The sequence below is a fragment of the Alligator mississippiensis genome, chromosome 1 (assembly GCF_030867095.1).
Source record: "Alligator mississippiensis isolate rAllMis1 chromosome 1, rAllMis1, whole genome shotgun sequence".
Taxonomy (NCBI): domain Eukaryota; kingdom Metazoa; phylum Chordata; order Crocodylia; family Alligatoridae; genus Alligator; species Alligator mississippiensis.
The window spans coordinates 138,463,695-138,477,297 of record NC_081824.1 but is presented as its reverse complement, the minus strand read 5'-3'; the positions used below and the strand labels follow the sequence as shown (position 1 = coordinate 138,477,297).

The window sequence follows — 13,603 nt, the reverse complement described above, 5'->3', positions numbered from 1 at the left end:
TGAACAGAAGGTAGGGAGAGCAGAAATAAAATGAGACTTGAACAGAGGAATATTCTTGATGAAGGCAAAAGAGAACAACTAAAAACTACCATGGAAAAAAATGGCAGCCATTTGGATGAACTGGAGGGAAAGAAGGATGGAAAGGCAGCTGCAGGTGCCCACGCAAGAGTTTGCCAGAACCTCAGTATTTCTGTGGTCAGGATGTAAATGGAAAAGGAAACTTAGAAATAATGGAAAAAATCAAGAAGATTTGTCAATAGTCCGATGTGAGGAAACAATGAGAGAAGCATTACGTGTGACACCAAGATTACAAGCCTGAGGAAGATGCCAGAGAAATCTGAACAGCAAATTTACTGATGATCTTGGAAAATGGTACTACTTCAAAACATGAAAAGTAATATCATTGTGTGGTTACCAAGCACAGGTACAAGACTACAAAAATTACAAAACCACACAAATAACCTTATTCTTCTACCCTGTAGAGCAGGAGTGTCAAACAATCTGGTGGCCCTGATCCAGACTGCAGGGGCCAGATCCAGACTGCAGAGGCCCCTCCCAGGCCAGACCATGGGGCCATGTTTGGGTGGCAGCGTGGATCCAGGGGCATGCAGCTGCACAGAGCTCCATTTGGGCAGTGTGGAGCCAGGATCTTGTGCCAGCAAGGAACCAGGGGCATGTGGCAGTGCAGAGCTCTGACCGGGCAATGGCAGGGTCTGCAGCTTCACAGAGCTGTATTTGGTAGACATGGACATGACTATGGGTGGCAGCCCCATGGCTCCATGCTGTTGCCCGCACTGTCACACACCCTGGCCAGAGGTCTGCGCTGCTGCACACCCCTGACTCCTTGCCCACACGACCTGGTTCCGTGCTGCCTAAATGTGGCTCCATGAAGCTGCAAGCCCCTGGCACTGTTAATTAGCCACAGTTCTGCATTGCCACCCTGATGAAGCTCTGTGCTGCTGCCCATCAGCACAAAGCACTAGTCAGGAAACTGCACAGAGCTGGAGGTATGTGGCAGTGTGGACAGCAATTTGATGCCAGTGAGCTGCCACCCATGATCATGTCCATTGGGACCCCAAATTCTGCTCTACTGCACTTGCCCAGACTATATGTAGGTCAGATAGAATGGTTCCTCAGGCTGTACAACACCCCTGCTAGAGAAGAACTGAGTCATTTTGAAAAAAAAACAATTTTTTTTTTTTTTTTACTAAAAATAATTTCTTCCACATCTTGTATTTTTTGAGAGCATTGTGAAAAATAAGACTTGATTTATTTGCACAATGCAACCTTCTCAAGAAATACATGTGTAGTGCAATAGTTAATAATTTAGTAAAGCTTATCTCTGCATCACACAGAGAAATGGAATGATATGTATTGATCGCATGAGCATTTTTACCTCACGATGATTGTTTTTTGGCCATCGTGTAAAGTTAAAACTTACAGTTGAATCAATATCTTGTAGCTAAATGTAGTTTTATAAACATGCAGTTTCACAAGATAACTGAACACAGACAGAGAAGCCAATGGAAAACATGATGGGAAGGAGCTGTATTCTTTGAATGACCTACAGAAATGCACGTAAGTGGAATCAGTTGGCATGGATGATGTAGAGAGAGATGACACTGCTGTATTGTGGAGTGGAACTACCTGGTCTCATTTGCACTGCTGACAGGTTTTGGTTGAGCTGAGTCGCTACCGATGGGAGCGGGGCGACTGACAGCAGCGCTGCAATGGTTCCGTACATCACAAGGGACACTCCGTGTGCTGTGGCGAAAAGAAAAACTTCAGGAAACAGTTGAAAAATATGGATGAAGTTGAAAATGTCATTTATAAAGAAGATGGCAAAATAATCCAAAACAGCCTTCATTAGTAAAGTTGTTTTCATCATTTGAAAGTTAATTCTTTTTTTCCATGAAATCTGATCCCAAAAATTTTAATAGTAGAACAGCCACTGGGTAAGTGACCATGTTATAGACCAAAAGTTCAAAAATTAACTCTAAAACAGTATCATATCTGTGCACGTAAAACACAAGGTTCTGAAGAATTCTAGATCTAAGATCTGAGGTGGGGCTAACACTCTTTGAAAATACAGCATTTTATTTATGTAGAAGGATGTATGGCAAGATTATTTTGGAAGCTTTTCAAAGTTATATCTGCAGTAATTCTGGATCAAAATTTTTAATGATAAACAAAATGTGAGTGTAGTTCAAAAGTTATTTGAGGGGTATGTTAAAGATGCAGAAATGCCACCATATTCCAAGAAGTTATCTTTTTAAAGACTTGTTTAAACTAAACTACTGAAGTAATGCAAGTAATATGAATACACACACATTCCAACTAGGGAAGAGAAAAAGCCAGTTAATAACCAGTTTTTAAGGAAACAAAGCTCATTAGAATAATTTTCCCCACAGCCATCTTGCAAAAGAAATAAGGATGATTTTAAGGCAGAAAGCAAGCAGCAGTCAAAGCATTTAGCAAATGAGAAACTGCATCATCTTTCAAAGCATGCCTTTAAAAAAAAAACCCCAAGAGATCTGAATTTTACAGTCTCCTTGATATCTTTCCAACAGAAAAAGAAACATTGATTTTATCAAAACAATTATCTTTAAAAGTATTCCATTCCCTGATCTCAACCAATAGGTTCAGGAACGTCAAATTTCACTGAAAGAGAACTAAGCTGAAACTCAAGAATCTGGATGAATGCTGAATACCTGAAACCTTCAGGAGTTGGGATGATTAGGTGAGGATTTGGTGGATCACTGTGGCATCGAGGTACCTTTACAGGACGGGGACTGTTTCGATGAATAGCTGCAAATGGAAAAAGGCAAAACAAGAATATTAAGATATCAGGGAGAAAAAAAATTAATGAAAATTTTAAAAATGTCAGATACTTAGTATCACCCATCTTTAGTAAAATTTCCCCCCCAAAATTAAGCAATGATATTATGCAGATTTAACCTCTACTTACACCCAAACATTTTCTCATTCATTTAAAAAAAAATCATAAAATTCAGTTTGATATAAACCAGTTATAAGGGCTAATACCAATTACTCATGGCATCGCATTTCTATTAACTGCCATTAAATATTGTCAAGGAAATTAAATGTAGCTCTAAGAAAATGTATATCTCATTTACCATAACTGCAATATCATTTTATTCAGCTTTACAGGTAAGGGGCAAGCTGTGATTTCTTTTGTGCTGTAAATAATTAACCAAGTATTAAAAATGCAGTAATATCATTATTGCTTCATTTAGTTTTTCATGGCACCAAATAAACTAATGATCTAGACAACTAGTAAAATAAAAGCATGGTGGGCAAATATGATGTATCAAAATAGTAAGTCAAACTGGTAAGATTATCAGTACTAAAAGTTGTCAACCAAGATGCTGAGTCATAGCTGAAGCTACATTTCTAAATCTGTCAATATTTGGGAATCAATAACATGTTAAAATTATTGTTTTATCCAAAATGAACAGCTCCAGGTCTTTGAACTACAATCTCAGAGTGACAATGTTCTATCATTCAGTTGGCTAAGGTGACTTTCTATTTCCCTTAGGTTGTCTTAAGCGGTCATTAACTAATGGACACTGCTCTAGAGGTGGGCAAAAGAAGAGATTCAAAGAGGCTATGAAAGACAAGCTGAAGAAGTGTGATATTAACATCAGTACCTGGGAGACCCAAGCACTGAATCGTTCCCAGTGGCACAGTGATGTACAAGGCATCGATCATTTCGAGCAAACTTGCCTCACTATGGGGGCAGACGGGAAAGGTCCGTAACTCAACATCACCAAGACCTACTCCTTCCCCTGGAACTATTTGCCACGTCTGCAGTCAAACATGCAGATCTCAGGTGAGCCTCCTCAGTCACCTACAGATTTACCTACAGATTCAATTGAGGGACTCCCAATGATTAGGTCTAATTAGAACTGTCCAACTGGAGGCCCACAGGATACATCCAGCTCCTACCCAGATGCTGCTCCTCCTATCACCACTGCAACTGCTGGGGTCTCAGGAGCAGTGCAACATGACAGGAGAGGGCCCAATGAGCCCAGGAAAACTTGTGGGGGGGCTAATGCTTTTGTAGGACTATGGTCAGGGGGCTGCCTCACGTTGCCTGTGTGGCAACAGGAGTGGGAGGCTCATGTTGCTCACACAGCAGCAGCAATAAGGTGAGGAGCTCAGGTTGCCCATGCAGTCCTGGATAGCCCACCTGGCATGCATTCCCCACAGCATGTAGCTTGAGGGTCCATGACAGGTATGCCATGCAGCCCCTAGTCACTCAGAAATTAGACAGCTCTGGCCTAGACAACCAAATGGAAACAGAATCTAAACCACCCATGATTAATAGTGTTACCCTGACAGTCTTACACAAAACTTGCTTGAGTCATGCTTAGCAGCACTTATTGTAGGTGAACAGCTTCATTTCAAAAAAAGGGGGGAAAGTGAGGGGAACCAAATGTAGGCAGACAAACAGATGGTCTTATATATTTACAACCCAAAGTCAGGGTGTATTACCCTAGTTGTTTTAGCCAAAAAGGAATCTGCACATTATACCTGCATTACTTTAGATCACACATTTGATATACTAACTATAGAAGTAAATATGTCTTAATAGGAGTCAACTACACTGTCATAATGAGCCACATGTTGCACACCCTCTACAGATCAATCCATGGGTTGCAACAGGCCATGAAAGTGAACGTCTGTTTACCAGAGCACCCCAAGGGATGGCAAGGTCAAACAGTCACAAACTACTCTATGAACGTTTCAGGCAGGACAGGGAAGAACTTCTTTACTTTCCGAGCCCCCAAGGTTTGGAATAGACTGCTACCGGAGGTGGTTCAAGCACCTACTCTGAATGCCTTCAAGAGACATCTGGATGTTTATCTTGCTGGGATCCTATGATCCCTGCTGACTTCCTGCCCCTGGGGCAGGGTGCTGGACTTGAAGATCTTCCGAGGTCCCTTCCAGCCCTAATGTCTATGAAATCTATGAAATCTTTTTTTTTTAAAAAACAAGCTATCTGCATCTGCCTACGACACTCACTTTGTACGTTACAGCTTGCAACTCAGATCCTTGTAGTATTTAGGCACATGCTTAACACCATGTTTGTAAGTAACCCATTGTTAGTGGCACAACTCCTAGTGCATAAAACTAAACACCACAGGTAAGTCTTTGCAGATTTGAGGCCTTTGAGCCCTGTTTATAACTATGGTCAGCCAAGACTTGCCCTTGTAATAAAGGTTCTTTTAGTGTGGGTGGGGTGCTCTCTCATTCATGTGTTGGGTTCATTTTCAATTCACATTTCAATATTGAATTCCTGAACTTTCAAAACAGTAAAGAACTTGCTTTTTCTCTCATTGTGATTTCTTTTTTCTCTCCTCATGTTTCATAGTTTCATCACAGCCATCTAATTTTTTTTCCTCCATGGTTTGTTCCTCTTATTTTTGACATATGACCCTTTTCTCTCTTTTTATGCTTTTTCCCCATGGGTACAGGAGACCTGTCTTGCTTCTCAAATAGAGTTGGTGAGGAATTTTCCAAAAATGCTGATGTGTCTAAATGGAAACTTTTTGTTGGAATGTGCCAGTTTTGACACCACTTTTATTGGGAATGCTTTCACAGCTCTAAGAATTTGGTCAAAACTAGACTAGACCTTTCAAAGCTTTTCATGAAAAAACACAAGACAAAGACATCATCTACCTCTGAATACCAAGATATTGAGTCGTAGCTGAAGCTACGTTTCTCAATCACTAACAGGTTATAGCACACACCTGGGATGTGGAAGAGTGAGGGCTAAGTCAAATCCATCTGATTAGACACCTGAAGCTGGGTTTCCCCACAGGCCAGGTAATAGGGATGTGAAAGTTTAAATGACTGATCATTTAATGGATAAGTGCAGTGATAACTGGTTAGCTTACCAGTTATTCTTTAGCTCCAGGCAGGCACAGTGTAGCAGGGAAATGGGTAAGGGAAGCCTTGCAGTGACCCAGCAGAGGGCAGGCAGACAGGCAGAAGGGAGGGAAGAGGAGAGGAAGGGGGCAGGGGAGGAGAAAGGGACTAGTATCCATAAGAGAAAAAGAGTGGGCAGCCTAATGACACATCAATGAAGCAAGTATCTGCTCCTTCACAGGTGCTCCCTCCCTCCCAGCACAGGGCTTCACCAATATAATTAGAAGAGGTTAAACAAATATTTTTAAAACAATATTTATATCCCTACCAGGTAAGTGCTCTAGCTACTGGGGGTTGGGTAAAGTACATCTGGTTTGGTTTGGTTTGGTTTATTTCATGGGGAAAAAAATGAAAATTTTTCTTCATTTTCTCCTGATCTGGAAAAGGAACATTTTTGAAATTGCAAAAATTCCTGCAGGATGGGAAAAATATGTTTCCTTCTTAGCTCTGTCCCCAAACCACTGCTGTTTCCCCTCTATTTGCCTTTCCACACACACAAAAGTCTGTCAAGAAAATGTGAAAAGAGTACAGAATTTTAAAAAAAAAAGGTATGAGTGTTTTGTAATGACTAAACTGCACTGGCAATGCAGCAGAGAAAAAGAAAAACTATTGGATAGATTTCTGACCCTTAAAAAGATGTTAAAATGAAACACTACAATAATCAGATCAAATGATTTTGGAAGATTTATCTTCCCCACATGAATAAAAGATGCTGAAAGTACTGCAATCAGACATTAACAGACAAGTTTCCTACAAGGATATAAGGTAGAAACAAATGAATGAAAAAGTGATTATTTTTCACACACAAAATATAACTAATACAGAGACTGGTCTTTTTAAGAAAAGATATTTTTAGCCTTGGTAGAACATTAGAAGATTACAAGAACGATAGGTACAAACAGAAATGCCCTGTTTGTTGTTAAAGGAGTATGGTTGCATTTAAAGCAGAAATGACTGCTGTATCTTTTTTGTTGCAGCAATCTACTAATTAGCCATCTATTAATTAGTAAAAAAAACCAACCCTCTATAATTAATACTTGCATTTTTGTGACCCCTATTCCTCTTTTATTTCCTAAACAGAATAGTTTATTATAATTTTAGAAGTGCTGAATTGAGATTTAGTAATTCTACCTCCAATTTGCATTTTACAATCAACTGCACTTTGCATTTTCTTACCCCATGCAATTAAGATTGGACAACAGTCTAAAGTTACAGTACCAACATTTTCCAGAATTAACATTGTATTTTAGCTCTTTCAAATGGTTTTCAAGCTGCTTCCTTTTGTAGGGAGAACTATATGCTTATTACTGTAGAATCTTTAAACAGTATTACTATTTGAAGATGACTATTTCAAACCACAAACAGAATATGTTTTAATACTAAGGCAAAATAAATATGGACGGGGACTGTGATTTATTATTTCATACATTAATAAATATATATCTATAACAGATCAGAAATTAATAGAGCCTAGATAATCTATTTATGAAAATATTTACAAGTATTCAAAGCTAAAGTAGGTTTAAAATTTGAATCTTTAGAAAAATACTCTTTCATATATTTATACAACTCACTACATGAAAATATATGTATTAGATAAAAACTAAAACAATCACTTTGGGCCAGAACTAGATTTATGAGCCTATACACTGCTGTATTTAATTAAATGTCAAATAGCTCGTTTTAAACTTAGTAAAAAATTCTGTTTTTTTGTTAACTGAAATAAAACATTTTAAAACTTCTTATCTAACAGTTCTTTTATACTTGTATAATCACCTGTGTGTAAAGCTTTAAAATAAGCAGCAACAGTAACTAAAACAGGAAAAAATGCACTGCAAAGAAGTAACGCCAGAACACACAAAACCACTTAGAGATGTGTACATGTATGTGTACGTGTATGTAGGTTTATCTACCTATCTTGCCTGAAAATGTTTATCCCTGTAATGAATCTAAAATTATATTGTAGTCATCATTTTTCTCTCCTCTTCAAAGGGCTGGAAATACTTATAGAACCCTGAGTTTCCCCAATGCCATAACACCTTCTTTGCCCACCTTCAGAGATACAGTTCTCTCTTCTGAAGACTTAAACAAACTCCACAGGGACAAGAATTCAATAACAAACTCAAGGACAGTAATTAGAGGAATCAGTGTCCTTCCTATGTTAATACTACATGGCTTAACATTTTCCCAGGCCATTTAACATTTTTATGAACAAGTTGGAAAATAGTTTAAAAAAATATTTTTTTATCATTAATTTAAAATGTTTTAAAATAAATATCACTTTAAAATCAATGTGATTTTACTCTTCATTTTTCTGCAAATTACAGTTGCTAGGTTCCAGAAGAAATGCCAGGAACTTCTGCCTTACCAAGGTACAAACCTGTAACAGGACTGTGAGGTTTTCCAATTACATGGCCAATGCATTCATTCATCAGAGCCTGTAAACTCTAGAAGAGTAAAATGGAAAAAAAATTGTGAAATTGTACATTGCATGAACTAAATTATTTTTATTTCAGGCACTGTCTGGATTTGAAGGAAATTTAGCTTACTAGGTACTCCATTTTTGACCAGGCTATTAATGAGAGAGAGAGAGAGAGACAGACAGACACACACACACACATACACATGACAATATTATTTCTTCAATCAATTTACAAGGTCACCTAGCCAGCCCTCTGCACAAGGCAGGACCATCCTTGACTAAACAATCCCAGTCTACAAACAGACATTGATTTTGTGCTGCCATAATCACTTTTATGGAGGCATAAAACCCAAGTGAACAGATGGCCTTAGACCAGGGGTGGGCAATTATTTTGGTCAGAGGGCTGCTTACTGAGTTTTGGCAAGCCAGTGAGGGCTGCATGACAGGCAGCCCAGGGCAGATATATATTACTTTTCTGAATTTTTAGGGGCCCCGCAGGCCAGATAGAATGGCCTGGTGGGCCGCATCCAGTGCCTGGGCCGCATTTTGCCCACCCCTGCCTTAAGACCGTTGTTGTACCACCACTGCCTAAATGTTATGATAGCAACAACCCTAGTCAATTTGTTCCACCTTATTGTGTCTGACATCTGTTCACTTCTGCCCTATGGCTGCCCGCATTCTCCAGCCACCCCAGGCAGAAGCTCCCAGGGCCTGTGGGGCCTGATCCTGCAAGGCAACAGCCCTGAGGGACTAACCCTGACACAGGCCACACGTCTGCAAGTGGGGGTTCCCTGTTTGCAGATGCTCACCTTGGGCTGGGGTGCAGAACCATACCATGCACACTGCAGCAATCCCCTGAAGAGGATTCCTGGGGTGCACGTTTACAAGCACAGAGGGGGAACCCAAATGGTACCATGTCTCTTGTAGACCATACCCCAAACCAAAATGAGGCAGCAAGAAACACATGCAGGGGGATTCCCACAACACATCTCAAAATGCAGAGGGGAGAATCTCCAGGGGTTCTCCCCTCCCCACACTTGCAAATGTGTGCTCTGGGAATCCCCTGTTTCACATATCATACTGCCCTACCCAATCTACAAACATAGAGGAGAAAAGGGAAAAAGTTTCCTGACCCTTTGGGACAACAGTCTCAGTGAAATTTGTAGAGGTCAATGACACAGATCAGCTGTGCCATGACACACTGCAGCACAACTGATCACACTCCAAAGATTATGTCCATTTCCAGCTCCAGCCAACTGTCTGTCTAGCTTGCTCTTGATAACTTTCAGGGATGGAGATTCCAGTTACTCTAGGTAGCCTGTTCCAATGCCTGACCTGCCCCCATAGTCAGAAAGTTTCTCCTCATCTTCAAACTAAATTTCCTCTGGTGAAGCTTAAAGTCATTGCTCCAAGTCTCATCTCTTACAGTCCTGGAGAAAAGACCACCTCAATCCTCCGTGTAGTCACTCTTCAGGTATTTTAAAACTGTTATCAATTCCCCACTCAGTCTTCTCTTCTCTAGAGTAAATAACCATAGTTTTTTCAGTCTTTCCTCGTAAGGCACACATGCTTCCCAGGCCCCTAATAATTTTTTGCTGCTCCATGCTGGACTCTTTTCAAATAGCCACATCCTTCTTGAAGTGTGGGGCCTCAACATGAGCCAAAGCTCATCATTATGAAAGGATCTAGAAAAACAATGCCAGAGGCTGTGGGGAAGGGACCCGTAAAGTGGAAGCCCAAGTCTGCCTTGTTTCTGAAGTCAACCAGCAGATGACAAGCTCAACCACAAGTACAGCCACATCAGGAAGGATCCTAGTCTAAAAACCAGAAGGCTTGCAGAGGTGGCTTCAACAGGGATTCAACAGGTAAGTGTAAGCAAGACTATGGTTGTTGTCAAAGTCAAAGAAAGAGTCCAGTGAAGAGATTTTGGTGCTGGGATTTTACCATGCTTTACAGGGGTCTACATGGGTCTTGGAATGGGAGGAATGAGACAATGATAAAGGTCTTCTTAAGAAACCTTAGGATGGGGCCCTTCCTTTAGGACCCCATGGGCCTGGGTCTCCCAGACAATTTCTTGGGCAAAGAGGATGACTCTCTCCAATGAGACATTGCACCCCAAAGGTTCTGCATCTCTGTCTTCCATTTGGGAGACCAAGAGAAACTGACCCCAAAAAACTTAGCCCAAAAGCAAATCTAGACTTCAACCCTATAGCTCCTTTCTTGCCTGTGAGTTGAAAGATCTGCATGTAGAGCCCTTCTCAGGGATGTGCATCTCCCCTAAAAAATATATGCATCAAGAGTGGCATTCTATTTCCTTCCTGCTTGTCTAAGTGTCCAAACATGGTTGCCTACATGGAATTTTTGGTTATTTAAGTGTCAAAAATTCTACTTACACACAGGTTAGAATTAAATGCAAGGGGAAATGGCTCATCTTCTATCCTTGGGAAAAACTGCCTGTGTAAATATTTGCTGTCTATGCACAGGAAGCACAAGGGAACCAAAATGGAAGAGGAAAACCAACCTTTCCATCTTCTGCCATCAATAGCTGACTGCCCAGGGCATTTACCGGGGAACCCAAAGCACCTTGGTTCTAGGCCCATCCCTCACTCAGGAGTACTCCCTCATCCCTCCCCCTCTGACCTCTGAGCACAGCACTCTAATCACCATGCACAGGTCAGGCATTGTCCAGGCCCCTCTCTGGTGTTCCTTTTGAAGATGAGCCACTATTACTTTTATTCAAGAGACATTGGAAATGGATGGAGGGCAGTACAAGGAGGAAGCTTCAGCCTCACTGGGGACCATGGCCCAGCCTCAAACTCAGGGCCCCCTACTTTGCTAACCAGCAACCACTTCACTGAGCCACACACACTCTAGTTCCCTCTCCACCGCCTGGCCTTACATCTCTCTCACATACCATCCTCTCTAGACTGCCTAGGGAATCAGCTTCAAAAGAAGCTTTGGAGAAGGGGCCAACTGTGGCACAGCAGTTACTGTACCGTGCTACCTGGGCAAAATGCTCAGATCTTGAGTTCTGAGGCATATGAAAACCCAGAGAGAGAATGCATATATGGACAAGCACTCAAAGGAGAGTGCCTAGTGTAACTAATCCAGCTCAAGGTCACATCCATAGGAAAATAGAATTTCAAAAAACACTGTTACCCAGTAATGAAAGCATTGAAATAGACCCTTTATATTTCAGGATTTTGTGAAATTCTTTCCTAAAGAAAATAACTGTTCCCAAAAAAGGATGAATGCTGTAAGTTTTAATTCTGATTCTGATCTAATAAGGTGATTGTATCCTAGTACTTAACAATGCACCTTTACTCACTGAACAGAGGGTAACTTGTTATAAACAGCAGCTCCATAGCAATATTTTGCCATGAAATGGCTCCTTGAGATAGTGGAACCAGGAAGTATTATAGAAGTAATGATATGTTAAGGTTCTGGGACAAGCATCTAGTCACATTTCTTTTAGTGCCATGTCGTGGGTCCTTAAGTACATGCAGACACACCTGTGAAGAGATGGGAGACTAACTTGGGGGGGGGAGGGGGAAATATTTTTCAAAACCTTAACAGAAAGCTTAACACTGGATTTTATGACTTCTTAAGTACAAGTGAATCCAGTCAAAGGTTACCTATATTTTACTGCATTTCTTTGAAGTGGTAAGGCAGAAAAGTACAAATTGTAACTCCTGCATACATAATTTCATTCTAAACGACTAGAACTTGATTGTGATAATTTCTGTTCATTCCATAAATGAACTTGAGTTGTTAAAGATATGTCTCAGGGCATATAACAGAAAGTAAGATTACGCTGACTATAAATCAGTAGCTCATTATCATAACTGCTGTCAATGTTTCCAAAAGATGAATGTCGATATTACACAAGGATTTCAGTCCCATGTAAAACTGTCATATACCAATCTTATTTATTTATTTTTTTGACAGTCATTAATATATCCAGAAGCTAAATCTGAGCAACCGGCATTAATAACTACATAAAAAGAAGCATTTGTGTCAGGGCAATAACAGTAAAGAGCTATAACTAAACAGATGATGCCCCTGATGACAAACAGACAATAAATTCTACCGACTGAAGCTCCATCTGTTTTTAGTTCATTTTCAATGGAAAAAAAAAGAGTTCCATACCAAGAAGTCATCTTCAGGAAGAGCTGAAATAAAGGCTGGTTCAATGGCTTGAAGAAAATCAAAACCTTGTGTTGCCCACCTGTAAAGCAAAAGACAATTCCTCGTTAACCAAAAATAATTATTATCTAAGTGTCATGTTAACGTCCATGATTTACGCCAATAGTAAAATTGCAATGGCTGCTGCTTTTAAGCTGTAAACATAGGGAGGAGAAGCCCTGTGTAAATTTGGAGTAATAGAGGGGCATGAAATTGGCTTGTGCCACTGTGTAAATCTGTAGCCAAATGACATGTAGAGGTGAAATTCCAAGTCTTTAAACTGGATGTTATCAGAAAGGTTAACAGGCCACATTCTCAGACCTGATTAGCCCGATGAGGTCTGCCTCAGTACTGCCCTCTATTCCCAGTCTTTTGTCTCTAGCCTATCCTTTCTAGGCAGAAACAAAGTCATGACAATAGTAGGTAGGCTTCAACAGAATCTGATCACCTCCAGTATTTTTCAACTCATTTCATTTGGGCTTTAGCCCAGATTGCATCTCCAAGGGCAAAAAAAGACACTACAAAATAAAGCATAGCAAGTTGTGGTGGGACATGTCCTGCCACAGCTTATCTGCTTTATTGCACAAAACACATGTTGCCCGTTGTCCCACATAGGCCAGGGGCCCAGTATGGGACAATGGATGGCCTGTTCCCCTTACCTGGGGATTCCCCACATCTCTTGGTGCTCCATGCCTCCTTAACAGGACCTGGGTCCTGCACTGCCTTGTGCCTCACATGGAGGGATGGGTCTGTACAGGTCCCATCCTGTGCCACCCCAGCATGGGGTGGTAAATACCCAAGGAATCCCCAGCACCCAGTGCTTCCACACCAGGACCCACCCTGACTCATGCCTCTGTGTGAAGCATGGGTCGGGCAGTACAAAGGCACAGGACCTGGAGAATCGCCATCACCTGATGCCTCCATATTGGGATCCAGACTGACTAGTGTCTCTGCATGAAGCACAGGTCAGGGTAGGTCCTGGCAAGAAGGCACAGGGCAGTGTAGGACATGGGGAGTCCCTAGTACCTCAAGCCTCCACAC

At 41.0% G+C, this 13,603-nt stretch overlaps 1 protein-coding gene across 7 annotated transcripts in view; it reads right to left on the bottom strand.

The window, feature by feature from the left end:
- The window catches only part of MAP3K4 (mitogen-activated protein kinase kinase kinase 4), a 194,861-nt gene that overhangs the window by 26,663 nt on the left and 154,595 nt on the right, over positions 1-13,603 (bottom strand). For 4 of the 7 annotated variants that reach the window (XM_059714695.1, XM_019479788.2, XM_059714723.1 and 1 more), the window contains 4 exons: positions 12,527-12,605; positions 8,324-8,402; positions 2,712-2,808; positions 1,648-1,764 (listed from right to left, as the gene is read on the bottom strand). In XM_059714695.1, coding sequence (XP_059570678.1) covers positions 1,648-1,764; positions 2,712-2,808; positions 8,324-8,402; positions 12,527-12,605 — 372 coding nt within the window. The remainder of the gene's footprint in view (positions 1-1,647; positions 1,765-2,711; positions 2,809-8,323; positions 8,403-12,526; positions 12,606-13,603) is intronic. The other 3 variants (XM_019479787.2, XM_019479789.2, XM_019479790.2) reach the window with 3 other exon arrangements.